The sequence below is a fragment of the Hyla sarda genome, chromosome 2 (assembly GCF_029499605.1).
Source record: "Hyla sarda isolate aHylSar1 chromosome 2, aHylSar1.hap1, whole genome shotgun sequence".
Taxonomy (NCBI): Eukaryota; Metazoa; Chordata; class Amphibia; order Anura; family Hylidae; genus Hyla; species Hyla sarda.
The window spans coordinates 275,563,781-275,577,415 of NC_079190.1; the positions used below are offsets into that span (position 1 = coordinate 275,563,781).

The following is a 13,635-nucleotide window of genomic DNA, read 5'->3' on the forward strand; positions in this document are numbered from 1 at the left end:
GCATTTGATTCTAACCCCTTGGGGAAAACGACTGATGTGAGCGATGTCAATCTGCGTAGGAAATGTTGGCATTATATAAAGCATGATGACATAAAAATATATTGAGTTACATTACGTTATACAAGCAGATGTGTTAACTGTTTTGCTGATTTCAATCCGGACTAGCTGCAGGACCACACTTATGCCCTCTGCTGGTTCCCTACTCACCTCATTGCTACTTATATTGACAGTGATGTAAATTTGAAATAGGATCTTCTGAGTGACTGGCCTATTGTAGGCTATACTGTCCAAGCATTTGTATTTTGTTTGCATCAAATGTATTATTTTCACAGTGGTAGGTGACTCCCAATAAAGGGGTACTCCAGGGGAAAATTTTTTTTTTTTTTAATCAACTGGTACCAGAAAGTTAAACAGATTTGTAAACTACTTCTATAAACAAATTCTTAATCCTTCCAGTACTTATCAGCTGCTGTATGCTCCACAGGAAGTTGAGTTGTTCTTTTCTGTCTGACCACAGTGCTCTCTGCTGACACCTTTGTCCATGTCAGGAACTGTCCAGAGTAGGAGCAAATCCCCATAGCAAACCTCTCCTGCTCTGGACAGTTTCTGACATGGACAGAGGTGTCAGCAGAGAGCACTGTGGTCAGACAGAAAGGAAATTCAAAAAGAAAATAACTTCCTCTGGAGCATACAGCAGCTGATAAGTACCGGAAGGATTAAGATTTTTATATAGAAGTAATTTACAAATCTGTATAGAAAAAATATTGCCGGACCTTCCAAGTTAGTGGAATTAATTAAATATAGAATATGGATAACTGGGTCGTACTCCAATATTAATTCAAAATAATTATTTATTTAAAATGGATTCTAATACAGTGCATTAATCCTCACAGGGCCCATGTGAGAAGAACACATATAGTAAATATACAAAGTTAGACAATCTTAAAATGTAAAAATATGCAAATATTAAAATATAGCACTGGCATATGGAATAGCTCTATATAGACATATTGGGGGACATGTATCATTATTTGTGTATGGTAGAAGCATTTTACCCCTTTTCCCGAATTCTAAATTATGTGCAGAAGAGCTAAATTTATCAATCAAGTGCAATGAGCTTCATAAATTGCGGGTAAATATAGTAATCTCCTAAATCCACTCTTTGGAAAATAGAATCAATGATTTAGAGCATCTTGCTACGTTAAGTCCAAGATGGCTTATATTTGCGCAAAAAAAACAGCTCTTGCTGCAAAATTTTTGGTGTAAAAAAAAAGTACGCAGTTAATAAATCCATGTGTACTATAGATGTCACTCCAAGGTACCCTGATTCAGCCACATCTGGAGGACATGCTCTACCAAAACGTGCGCAAAAAAATTGCGGAAAAAAAGGGCTTGCGCAAAATTTTGTGCAAAAAAATACACGCAAAACAGGGGTAAAATCTTTGATACATGTCCCCCATTGATCTTATATCCTCGCAGTGTTAGAATATGATGACTACTGAGGAAAGGGTCGTATTTGAGAACCCTGAAACGCGTCTAGTCCTGCTCACTGGCACTTATGCTCTTTATGAACTCTATCCATTATCCACGGAGTAAGCTGATCATACTGTGGATTTTCTACACATTAGTCGATCCAGACTAGTGTCCGGTCCTGATCTTACCTGGCCAGCTCCGGCTCAGCTGACGTCACACGCCATCTACACGAGGCAAGTTCCATCTACCCAGCGTGCGGTCTCCGGCTTCTTCCAAGTCCAGCGGTGAGGAGATCGACATCATAAGCCCCTGCCAGCGCTTGGTCTCCTGGCAAGTATACCATCGACGCCTGCCAGCGCACGGTCTCCTGGCGATTCTACCATCGGCGCCTGCCAGCGCCACCAGCCTGTGACGACCACCACCGCGAAACATCTGGACCTTGAGAGCTAAAACCACAGCACCATCTAAGACCGCTGACTGCGATATCTAGGCACAGGAACAATTCTATTGCCTCAGCGAGAGCTGTCAGAGCCACACCATCCAGGACCGGTAACAAAGTATCTAACTTGATATACAATTGTCATACAAAAGGACACTTATATCGCATCATTCTAACACTGCGAGGATATAAGATCAATGGGGGGCATTTACTAATCTTTTACTATGTAGTCTGGTTTTTACCCTGTTTTTTTCTACTTCATTTTTGACTATGTGCGACAAATTTACTAAATTGTTGCACGGCATTAATAAATTTGCCACACATAGGCAAAAGTGGGAAATTTACTTCATGTAGTAGAAAAAATAGTCTGTTCCTTTTTCCAGCTGTCTGAATAGGTTTGGCTGCTGGTTTCCTTCTGGATCTTTTGTTTTTGAGTTTTTTTTTAGCTTTTTCACCACATCTAAATAATTCAATAACTACAGTGGTCCCTCAAGTTACAATATTAATTGGTTCCAGGAAAACCATTGTAAGTTGAAACCATTGTATGTTGAGACCATAACTCTATGGAAACAGGGTAATTGGTTCTAAAGGCACCAAAATGTCATCCAAAAATAGGAAAAAGTGACAAAGAAAAATAAGTAGATAACTAATATAGATAAAGCAAATCCTTACATATAAAAGTAATAAAGATCTGCTGGGAGCTGTAAATCACTGTCTATGTCAGTGTTTCCCAAGCAGGGAGCCTCCAGCTGTTGCAAAACTATAACTCCCAGCATGCCTGGACAGCCAAAGGCTGTCCGGGCATGCTGGGAGTTGTAGTTTTGCAAAAAATGGGGCCACCCTGCTTGGCAAACACTGGTCTATGTAGAGGACAGGAGCTTCTTCAGGGGTCCTGTACAGTACAGGCAATGTCCAAAACAAGTAATGGAGTCGCCCTCACCTGGTGTCCAAAAGAGCAGCTAACCCTGATACAGGTAAAGTGTACAGAACATGTAATACCAGTCAGTGCATACACTTCAGTAATACAGGGGTTTTACCAGTGAATGCCCATTTTGATTGGTTGGTTCTTCCAGCCATTGACACGTTTTACAGATCTGGACTGTCTGTAGCATTGTATGTTGAGTCTGGTTTCAACTTACGATGGTCCAGAAAAGACCATTGTATGTTGAAACTATTGTATGTTGAGGCCATTGTAAGTTGAGGGATCACTGTAAATTGTAGTCATGGCTCAGAAGTGGTAAACGGCGTTTAGTGTGCGTGTGTGTGTGTGTGTGTGTTTATTACATTTTTTTAACACAGTTTTTTTCTCCCTAAATGTACTTACACTTTTTTTTTTTTTGGTTACTTCTTCTACAGATCTGTGTATCCTGTGGACTCCTTCGGATTCGGTGGACTACTTCGATGACCAGCGTTTTTCTTTGCTTGATGTTAATAAAATGGTTAACGAGGGCTTGTGGGGGAGTGTTTTTTGTAATAAATTTTTTTTAAAACCTGTTGTGTTTTATTTTTATTTTACTTTACTAGACAGGCTTAGTAGTGGAAGCTGTCTTATAGACTGAGTCCATTACTAAGCCGGGCTTAGCGTTAGCCACAAAAACAGCTAGCGCTAACCCCCAATTATTACCCCGGTACCCAACACCACAGGGGTGCCGGGAAGAGCCGGTACCAACAGGCCCGGAGCGTCAAAAATGGCGCTCCTGGGCCTAGGCGGTAACAGGCTGGCGTTATTTAGGTTGGGGAGGGCCAGTAACAATGGTCCTCGCCCACCCTGGTAACGTCAGGCTGTTACTGTTTGGTTGGTATTTGGTTGAGAATAAAAATAGGGGGACTCTATGCGTTTTTTTAATATATTTAATTATTTATTTAAAAAAAAAAAAACGCATAGGGTCCCCCCTATTTTCATTCTCAGCCAAATACCAACCAAACAGTAACAGCCTGACGTTCCCAGGGTGGGCGAGGACCATTGTTACTGGCCCTCCCCAGCCTAAATAACGCCAGCCTGTTACCGCCTAGGCCCAGGAGCGCCATTTTTGACGCTCCAGGCCTGTTGGTACCGGCTCTTCCCGGCACCCCTGTGGCGTTGGGTACCGGGGTAATAATAGGGGGTTAGCACTAGCTGTTTTTGTGGCTAGCGCTAAGCCCAGGTTAGTAATGGACTCTGTCTATAAGACAGCTTCCACTACTAAGCCTGTCTAGTAAAGTAAGAAAAAAACACAACAGGTTTTAAAAAATTTTTATTACAAAAAACACTCCCCCACAAGCCCTCGTTAACCATTTTATTAAAATCAAACAAAGAAAAACGCTGGTCATCGAAGTAGTCCACCGAATCCGAAGGAGTCCACAGGATAAACGGATCTGAAATGAGAAGAAAACAAAAAAATGGGTTAGTACATTTATTATCACCTGCTCACACATCTCCCGCCCCGCACGACTACAACTGCCAGCATGCCCTTACAGTAAGGACATGCTGGGAGTTGTAGTTGTGTGGTGCAGGAGATGTGTGAGCAGGTGATAATAAATGTGACAAGCTTGTCCCCTGCCCCCAGCTGCAGGACTACAACTCCCAGCATGCCCTTACAGTAAGGTGGGGCGGAGGCCGGGCACAGTGTTTCCCAACCTGGGACTTGTAGTTTTGCAACATCTGGAGGCACCCTGGTTGGGAAACACTGTTTTAGGCCAGTGTTTCCCAACCAGGGTGCCTCCAGATGTTGCAAAACTACAAGCCCCAGCATGCCTGGACAGTCAAAGGCTGTCTAGGCATGCTGGGAGTTGTAGTTTTGCAACATCTGGAGGCAACCTGGCTGGGAAACACTGGCCTAAAACAGTGTTTCCCAACCAGGGTGCCTCCAGATGTTGCAAAACTACAAGCCCCAGCATGCCTGGACAGTCAAAGGCTGTCCAGGCATGCTGGGAGTTGTAGTCTTGCAACATCTGGAGGCACCCTGGTTGGGAAACACTGGCCTAAAACAGTGTTTTCCAACCAGGGTGACTGTTTTAGGCCAGTGTTTCCCAACATCTGGAGGCACCCTGGTTGGGAAACACTGTTTTAGGCCAGTGTTTCCCAACCAGGGTGCCTCCAGATGTTGCAAAACTACAACTCCCAGCATGCCTGGACAGTCAAAGGCTGTCTAGGCATGCTGGGAGTTGTAGTTTTGCAACATCTGGAGGCAACCTGGCTGGGAAACACTGGCCTAAAACAGTGTTTCCCAACCAGGGTGCCTCCAGATGTTGCAAAACTACAACTCCCAGCATGCCTGGACAGTCAAAGGCTGTCTAGGCATGCTGGGAGTTGTAGTTTTGCAACATCTGGAGGCAACCTGGCTGGGAAACACTGGAATAAAACAGTGTTTCCCAACCAAGGTGCCTCCAGATGTTGCAAAACTACAAGTCCCAGCATGCCTGGACAGTCAAAGGCTGTCTAGGCATGCTGGGAGTTGTAGTTTTGCAACATCTGGAGGCAACCTGGCTGGGAAACACTGGCCTAAAACAGTGTTTCCCAACCAGGGTGCCTCCAGATGTTGCAAAACTACAAGTCCCAGCATGCCTGGACAGTCAAAGGCTGTCTAGGCATGCTGGGAGTTGTAGTTTTGCAACATCTGGAGGCAACCTGGCTGGGAAACACTGGCCTAAAACAGTGTTTCCCAACCAGGGTGCCTCCAGATGTTGCAAAACTACAAGCCCAAGCATGCCTGGACAGTCAAAGGCTGTCCAGGCATGCTGGGAGTTGTAGTCTTGCAACAACTGGAGGCACCCTGGTTGGGAAGCCTGCGCAACTTACCGGCTTCCGTAGGATCCAGCGCTGCACGACACTGCCGCGCGACACTGCCGCGCGACAGTGCCGCGCGACGATCTCCGACAGCGATCGTCGCTGGAGCCTCGGAAGGGTAAGTGAACCTCTTCGCCGGTCCCCTTCAGCTGTTTAGTTTTGCAACAGCTGGAGGACTACAGTTTACAGACCACAAACCAGGGGTCTGCAAACTGTGGCCCTCCAGCTGTTGCAAAACTACAACTCCCAGCATGCCTGGACAGCCAATGGCTGTCCAGGCATGCTGGGAGTTGTAGTCTTGCAACATCTGGAGGCACCCTGGTTGGGAAACACTGTTTTAGGCCAGTGTTTCCCAACAAGGGTGCCTCCAGCTGTTGCAAAACTACAACTCCCAGCATGCCCGGACAGCCAAAGGGTGTCCAGGCATGCTGGGAGTTGTAGTCTTGCAACATTTGGAGGCACCCTGGTTGGGAAGCTTGCGCAACTTACCGGCTTCCGTAGGATCCAGCGCTGCACGACACTGCCGCGCGACACTGCCGCGCGACAGTGCCGCGCGACGATCTCCGTCAGCGATCGTCGCTGGAGCCTCGGAAGGGTAAGTGAACTTCTTCGCCGGTCCCCTTCAGCTGTTTAGTTTTGCAACAGCTGGAGGACTACAGTTTACAGACCACACACCAGTGGTCTGCAAACTGTGGCCCTCCAGCTGTTGCAAAACTACAACACCCAGCATGCCCTGACAGCCAAAGCCTATGGCTCTCAGGGCAGGAGCCCGGGCTGACATTACAGTGCAGCCGCCCGGGCTCCTCATACGGTCTCCCCGCTACCCACCTCCCCCTTGTCTCCCGCCCGGGCTCCTCATACGGTCTCCCCGCTACCCCCCTTGTCTCCCGCCCGGGCTCCTCATACGGCCTCCCCGCTACCCCCCCCCCCTTGTCTCCCGCCCGCGCCGCTCAGCTCCCCCTGCTACAAGACTACAACTCCCAGCGTGTCCTCACTGTAAGGCCATGCTGGGACTTGTAGTCTTGCAACAGCAGACAGATGGGAGTTGTGTGGCGCTGGCAGGTGAGAGGGGGGATGTAAATCACTGTAGTGTCCCGGTAGTGAGGGTAGCGGGGAGAAAGTATGTCGGAGCCCGGGCGGCAGCAGCTTTTCCTGCTCCATGTTGGAGCTGGAGTAAATTTAGTCAATTTTTATGGCCGTTGCGACAGTTTATTGCGCAACTGCGACTGTCTCAGTTAATAAATTCCTGACCACTGCAAGTCAAAACTGAAAACTTGCGTAAATTAAGCGGGAATTTTTTTTTTGACTTTCTAGCTCTTGCTAGGGAAAGTCGCACAATTTATAGGGTAGGCGCAATTGCGACAATTTTGCGCCAAAAATAGTCAGAAAAAAATGACTAAACCCCTTAGTAAATGCCCCCCAATATGTCTATATAGAGCTATTCCATATGCCAGTGCTATATTTTAATATTTGCATATTTTTACATTTTAAGATTGTCTAACTTTGTATATTTTCTATATGTGTTCTTCTCACATGGGCCCTGTGAGGAGTAATGCACTGTATTAGAATCCATTTTAAATAAATAATTATTTTGAATTAATATTGGAGTACGACCCAGTTATCCATATTCTATATTTAATTAATTCCACTACCTTGCAAGGTTCGGGCAATATTTTTTCTATACATATTTCCCATTATTTGCAACTGTGGTATAGTTGCATGCCCTGTTGACCTCGGTTAGTGCTTATATACCACTTGTGAGCTGCACTTACACTTTTTACACTAAAAAACAAAACAAAAAAACATATTCCACTGGAGTACCCCTTTAAACAAATGCATAAAACATCCACTAGGCTACTTTCGGCTTCCAACCACCTCTTGCAGCCATAACCAGGATAAAGGGAGCTGGGGGCCCTTGATCTGTATGGTGCTTTTCCCAAAAGCCTGCATCTATCAGACATTTATGGTATATCTTGTGGTGTTTCCTATACCATAAATGTCCGCAGCATACACCAGGGCATCCATAGTACATATTGCACATGATGATGTGACAAAATGATTTAACATTCCTGTAGTGGCACTCACATACACGCAAAAACTTCTTAACATCACACTGCCGCTACCACCGAGGTGGGGCACCGCTGCAGTTAGCAATTAGCTGAGCATCAGTTTTAGGTGTTGTTACCCCCAGAGGCAGAAAGAAGACCGCACTGGACAGGGCGGCAATTCAAGAAGCACTGTGGGAGTGAGGGGAGATAAATCAAGGTTTATTATTTTAATGCCGGCCTTTTGGAGAGTATTTAAAAAATGTAATGATACAATGCCATTAAGTTCAATTCAATGGAATGAAGAATTATTCCTTTACAGATAGCTCCATCTGGTGGAGAAAGAGGGCAGTGTCTGTTCAGCATGTATTTAAAGGGCATGTTACTCCTAGGACTGTAAAATCAGCCTGCAAAACATTGGATGGTACTTTTGTTACTTGAAAAGGTTGCTGACCCCCAACGTAAATGTTGAATTTTCCTGGTTCAAGAATCCAATTATTTGTCCAGACTGCCCGCTGTCGAGGCAAGACTGAAAAAGAAACTTTAACAGATCCATTCAGTGGGATTGTTACTCGATTTACGCCTACTAACTGCCAACGAGGAACTGGCACAGATGCATTGGTCCAACTCATGTATACTTGTATCACCTGTGAAACAAAAACAGAAGTGACAATCACTCTTATGTTTATGCCAGACATTAAAGGGGTAATCCGCCCCAGACATCTTTTCCCCTATCCAAAGGTTTATTCTGCAGTGCCAGCGATTTCTGTAGCACCACCCCACCGTCATCACTACAGAGCACAATGGCTCTGTGCGTGATGACGGGGCAATGCAGGGGACGGAGCATCGTGATGTCACGTCCCCGCCCCGTGACGTCACGTCCCGCCCACTCAATAAAACTCTATGGGGCTTGGTAATTGTCACGGCGGGGTGCCGCTGCAGAGATCGCGGGGATCCCCAGCGGCAGGACCCCTGCGATCAGACATTTTATCCCCTAACCTTTGGATAGGGGATAAGATGTCTGGGGCGGAGTACCCCCTTACGTAATCAGTATATAGATTAAAATACACTGATTCCAAATCTGCAATATACTGTAGTTACACTGGAAGATGTAACTATAATGGAAAGGACTACTTAGACTCTACATTTAGGTTTAGGAATCAGAGTCTTTTAATCTGTTTAATAATGACGTTAGTTTGGGGGGGGGGGGGTTGGAGGTGACAAAGCACTTTACGAAAACTATATGACGTAAGGTCCTGTAATGTAGCTTTCAGTTTCTGGTCCATAGACAAACACATAGGTTAAAAAACATACATGTCAACCAGATCACTTGGACTAGCGGTCCACTTAATTTTCCAGATCATGTTAACACTATTCTCCCGTCTTATAATTTTGCTATAACAGTGGGAGGGCATGTCCTCACCTTTTATAAATACTGATATTGTTTTAGGGGAAGCATGTTTTTTTTAAGCTTTTTGTACCTTTTTAAAATTGTATTTACTTTTCAGCCTGATGCTAAGCTCATCTAAACATGTATGTATTGTGGCAGATTAGCTCCAAAGAACCAGTCAAATAGCAGTCAGAGACAGGGACACAGAATAAACAGGGCTTCTCCTATTTCATAGCAGTCATATAATAGACTTTGGTTTCTCAATATCTATATATGCTTAATAAATACCCTTCTGGTGCTATGTATGTTTATATAATAATACCAAAATTCATATTTATCTATTCGAACTTATAGTAAGAGAAAGGAGACAAACACATGCACAGAATGCACCTCTCGTTCTCCTTTCTGAATGTACAGTATCTCACATAAGTGAGTACATCCCTCACATTTTTGTCAATATTTTATTATACTTTTTCATGTGACAACATTAAAGAAATAACACTTTGCTACAATGTAAAGTAGTGCACAGCCTGTTTAACAGTGTTTAATGTTGTGTTCCCTCAACACACTATCATGTCTAATGGCTTTACTTGTTGCAGTGTAGCCCTCTTCCACTCCTCCATGATGACATTACAGAGCTTGCAGATGTTAGAGACCTTGCACTCCTCCACCTTTGGTTTTAGGATGCCCCACGGATGCTAAATAGGGTTTTGGTCTGGAGACATGCTTGGCCAGTCCATCACCTTTACCCTCTTGCTTCTTTAACAAGACAGTGGTCATACGTGAAGGTGCGTTTGGGGCGTTTATCATGTTGGAATACTGCCCTGCGGCCCCAGGAAGGAGGATCATGCTTTACTCCAGTATGTGTCAGTACATGTTGGCATTTATGGTTTCCTCAATGAACTGTTGCTCCCCAGTGCCAGCAGCTCTCATACAGCCCCAGACCATGACACTCCTGCCACACACACCTAATACCATCTGAACCAAATATGTTTATCTTGGTTTAATCGGACCACAGAACATGGTTCCAGTAATCCATGTCCTTAGCCTTCTTGTCTTCAGCAAATTGTTAGCAGGCTTTCTTGTACATAATCTTTAGAAGAGGCTTTTTTCTGGGACAACCTCCATGCAGACCAGTTTGATGCAGATGCGGCGTATGGTTTGTGTACTGACAGGTTGACCACTCACCCCTTCAACTTCTGCAGCAATGCTGGCATCGCTCATACATCAAAAACAAACTCTGGATATGACCCTGAGCATGTGCACTCAACTTCTTTGGCCGACCGTGGCGAGGCCTGATCTGAGTGAATCCTGTCCTGTGAAACCGCTGTATAGTCTTTCCCACCCTGCCACAGCTCAGCTTCAGAGTTGTGGCAATCTTCCTATAGCCTAGGTCATTTTTATGTAGAGCAACAGTTCTATTTTTTCAGATCCTCAGAGATTTCCTTGCCATGAGGTGCCATGTTGAACTTCTAGTGACCAGTATTAGATAGTGTGAGAGTGATAACACCAAATCTAAGACATCTGCTCCACATTCACACCTGATACCTTGTAACACTAATGAGTCACATGATATCAGGGAGGGAAATGGCTAATTGTGCCCAATTTTCACTTAGAGGTGTACTCACTTTTGTTGCCAAGGTTTATACATTAACCCCTTAAGGACTCAGGATTTTTCAGTTTTTGCACTTTCATTTTTCCTCCTTACCTTTTAAAAATCATAACCCTTTCAATTTTCCACCTAAAAATCCATATTATGGCTTATTTTTTGCATTGCCAATTCTACTTTGCAGTGACATTAGTCATTTTACCCAAAAATGCACGGCAAAACGGAAAAAAAATAATTGTGCGACAAAATCGAAGAAAATACGTCATTTTGAAACTCTTGGGGGCTTCCATTTCTAGGCAGTGCATATTTTGGTAAAAATTACACATTATCATTATTCTATAGGTCCATACGGTTACAATCATACCCTACTTATATAGGTTTGATTTTGTCGCACGTCTGGAAAAAATCATAACTACATGCAGGAAAATTTATACGTTTAAAAATTTCTTCTTCTGACCCCTATAACTTTTTTTATTTTTCCACGTACAGGGCGGTATGGGGACTCATTTTTTGCGCCGTGATCAGAAGTTTTTATCGGTATGATTTTTGTTTAGATCGGACTTTTTGATCACTTTTTATTCATTTTTTAATGTTATAAAAAGTGACCAAAAAATTTTTGCGCGTACTCCATTGACCGTGCGGTTCAATTAATGATATATTTTTATAGTTCGGACATTTACGCACGCGGCGATACCACATATGTTTATTTATTTTTTTTTTTACACTGTTTTAGTTTTTTTATGGGAAAAGGGGGGTGATTCAAACTTTTATTAGGGAAGGGGTTAAATGACCTTTATTAACACTTTTTTTTTATTTTTTTTTTGCAGTGTTATAGGTCCCATAGGGACCTATAACACTGCACACACTGATCTTCTACACAGATCACAGGCGTGTATTAACACGCATGTGATCAGTGTTATCGGCGCTTGACTGCTCCTGCCTGGATCTCAGGCACGGAGCAGTCATTCGCCGATCCGAGGAGGCAGGTTAGGGCCCTCCCGGTGTCCTGCAAGCTGTTCGGGACGCCGCGATTTCACAACGGCGGTCCCGAACAGTCCGACTGAGCAGCCGGGTCACTTTCACTTTCACTTTAGAAGCGGCGGTCAGCTTTGACCGCCGCTTCTAAAGGGTTAATACCGCACATCGCTGCGATCGGCGATGTGTGGTATTAGCCGTGGGTCCCGGCCGTTGATGAGCGTAGGGACCGACGCGATATGATGTGGGATTGCGGCGCGATCCCGCTTCATATCGCGGGAGCCGGCGCAGGACGTAAATATACGTCCTGCGTCGTTAAGGGGTTAATGGGTGTGTGATGGCTGTGTACCCACTACTTTACATTGTAGCAGAGTGTCATTTCTTCAGGGTTGTCACATGTGTTACCTTTAGTGGAAGCCTATGTTCACATAGGCTTCTACTGAAGGCAACACCTATGACAACAATGTAAGTTTATAGACGGCTACGTTTACATGGCTGAATATTTGCGTAATGTCTGCCAATTTTGCAAGCAGAATGTCCACCAAATGCGGAATGTTCCCACACATTTTGCAAATAACGGGCACCTGCAGAACACTGAGCACACATTCCCTCAGTAGCTTTGTACATTTAACTATTCAAGGTCCTCCATTAAATGTTGGCTGTTTTACGCAAAATTATTCTAGTGTTGTTGCTAAGTAACAATCTTACACAATTGTGCAAAACCTTGCTCTGTCACCAAATTCTAGTACAATCCTGTTCCTTTTCTATAAACCTATGTGTAGGTTGCTTTATTCTCACCTCATCTCCTGTTCTCGAGCCTGAATTTTTCACTTGCACAGACAAATCAAGGGATTCACAAAGGTGAAGGGTATTTGGGGTCACCACCAAATCACTGTATTCAAAAGTCGTATAGGAAAGTCCATACCCGAAGGGGTAAAGAGGAACCTGATTCCCATAATAGCGGTATGTACGCCCATGCATGGTGTAGTTTTCCATCGCCGGAACCTTACAAAGAGAACCAAGATTTAGGTATTTTAATTTAATTTTCTGACCCAGAAAAACATGTTATGGAGTATAAAATAGATTATCCCCAAGATGACCACTAATCATTGTCTGACTGCTTCCTTTAAGCACTATGGGACGTCTGAAGGCAGCTGATTACAGTGCCCGGCCATCTTTGGGAGTACCACAGAGTATGAATGGAGTGGCTATGCACATACTTGACCACTGATCCACTCAGACAGTGGTACTAGGGACCCCAGTCTTATAATTGGTGGGGGTCTTGTGCCACACAAATCAGACACTTATACTGTAGATAAGCATAAAGTTGTCATCTTGAAATAACACCTTTAAAGTTAAAACTACTAAAAGACATCCATTTGATTAAAATACTTACCTGGTCCATCCCTGCTGGCCATGTGGCTGGAAGCCTGGCACCTGGATTTGCTCCTTCTGCTCCAGTTAAAAGTTTAACAATAGCAGTGCCTGTAGCTTGGGCAGGGAAAAAACACTCAAAGATGCTGTGGACACCAGTACTGTCCTGAGCCCAGGAAATATCCAGAGGTCCGGCATTAAATAGCAGCAAGACAAGTGGACGGCCTGCCGCTGGGAGGGTATAAGAGAAGTAAATACAATGACAACTGAATATACACATTTTAACATGGAAAAGAACCAAATTACACCAGTTATCCTGGTGTCAATAACAAACATACAAAATACTGTGCATGGCTGTTCATTTCCAACCAACTGACAGAATGAATTAATACAAAGAAAGTAGAAACATGAAATTAAAGATTCAGGAGAATTAAGCTTTTAAAATAAAGATAGGAGATATTATAGCTAAAGATGTAAAGAAGGGTAAGTGATCCCTGCCATTATGAAGTGTATTATTGATTTAAAGGGGTACTCCACCACTAGACATGTTATCCCCTATCGAAA

The 13,635-nt window shown here is 44.1% G+C and overlaps 1 protein-coding gene across 7 annotated transcripts in view; it reads right to left on the reverse strand.

The window, feature by feature from the left end:
* Positions 1-7,933: 7,933 nt before the first annotated feature.
* Positions 7,934-13,635, reverse strand: part of LOC130356112 (angiopoietin-2-like) — a 137,108-nt gene continuing 131,406 nt past the window's right edge. For all 7 annotated transcript variants that reach the window (XM_056557160.1, XM_056557161.1, XM_056557157.1 and 4 more), the window contains 3 exons: positions 13,094-13,302; positions 12,496-12,702; positions 7,934-8,370 (listed from right to left, as the gene is read on the reverse strand). In XM_056557160.1, coding sequence (XP_056413135.1) covers positions 8,083-8,370; positions 12,496-12,702; positions 13,094-13,302 — 704 coding nt within the window. In that variant the 3' untranslated portion in view covers positions 7,934-8,082. The remainder of the gene's footprint in view (positions 8,371-12,495; positions 12,703-13,093; positions 13,303-13,635) is intronic.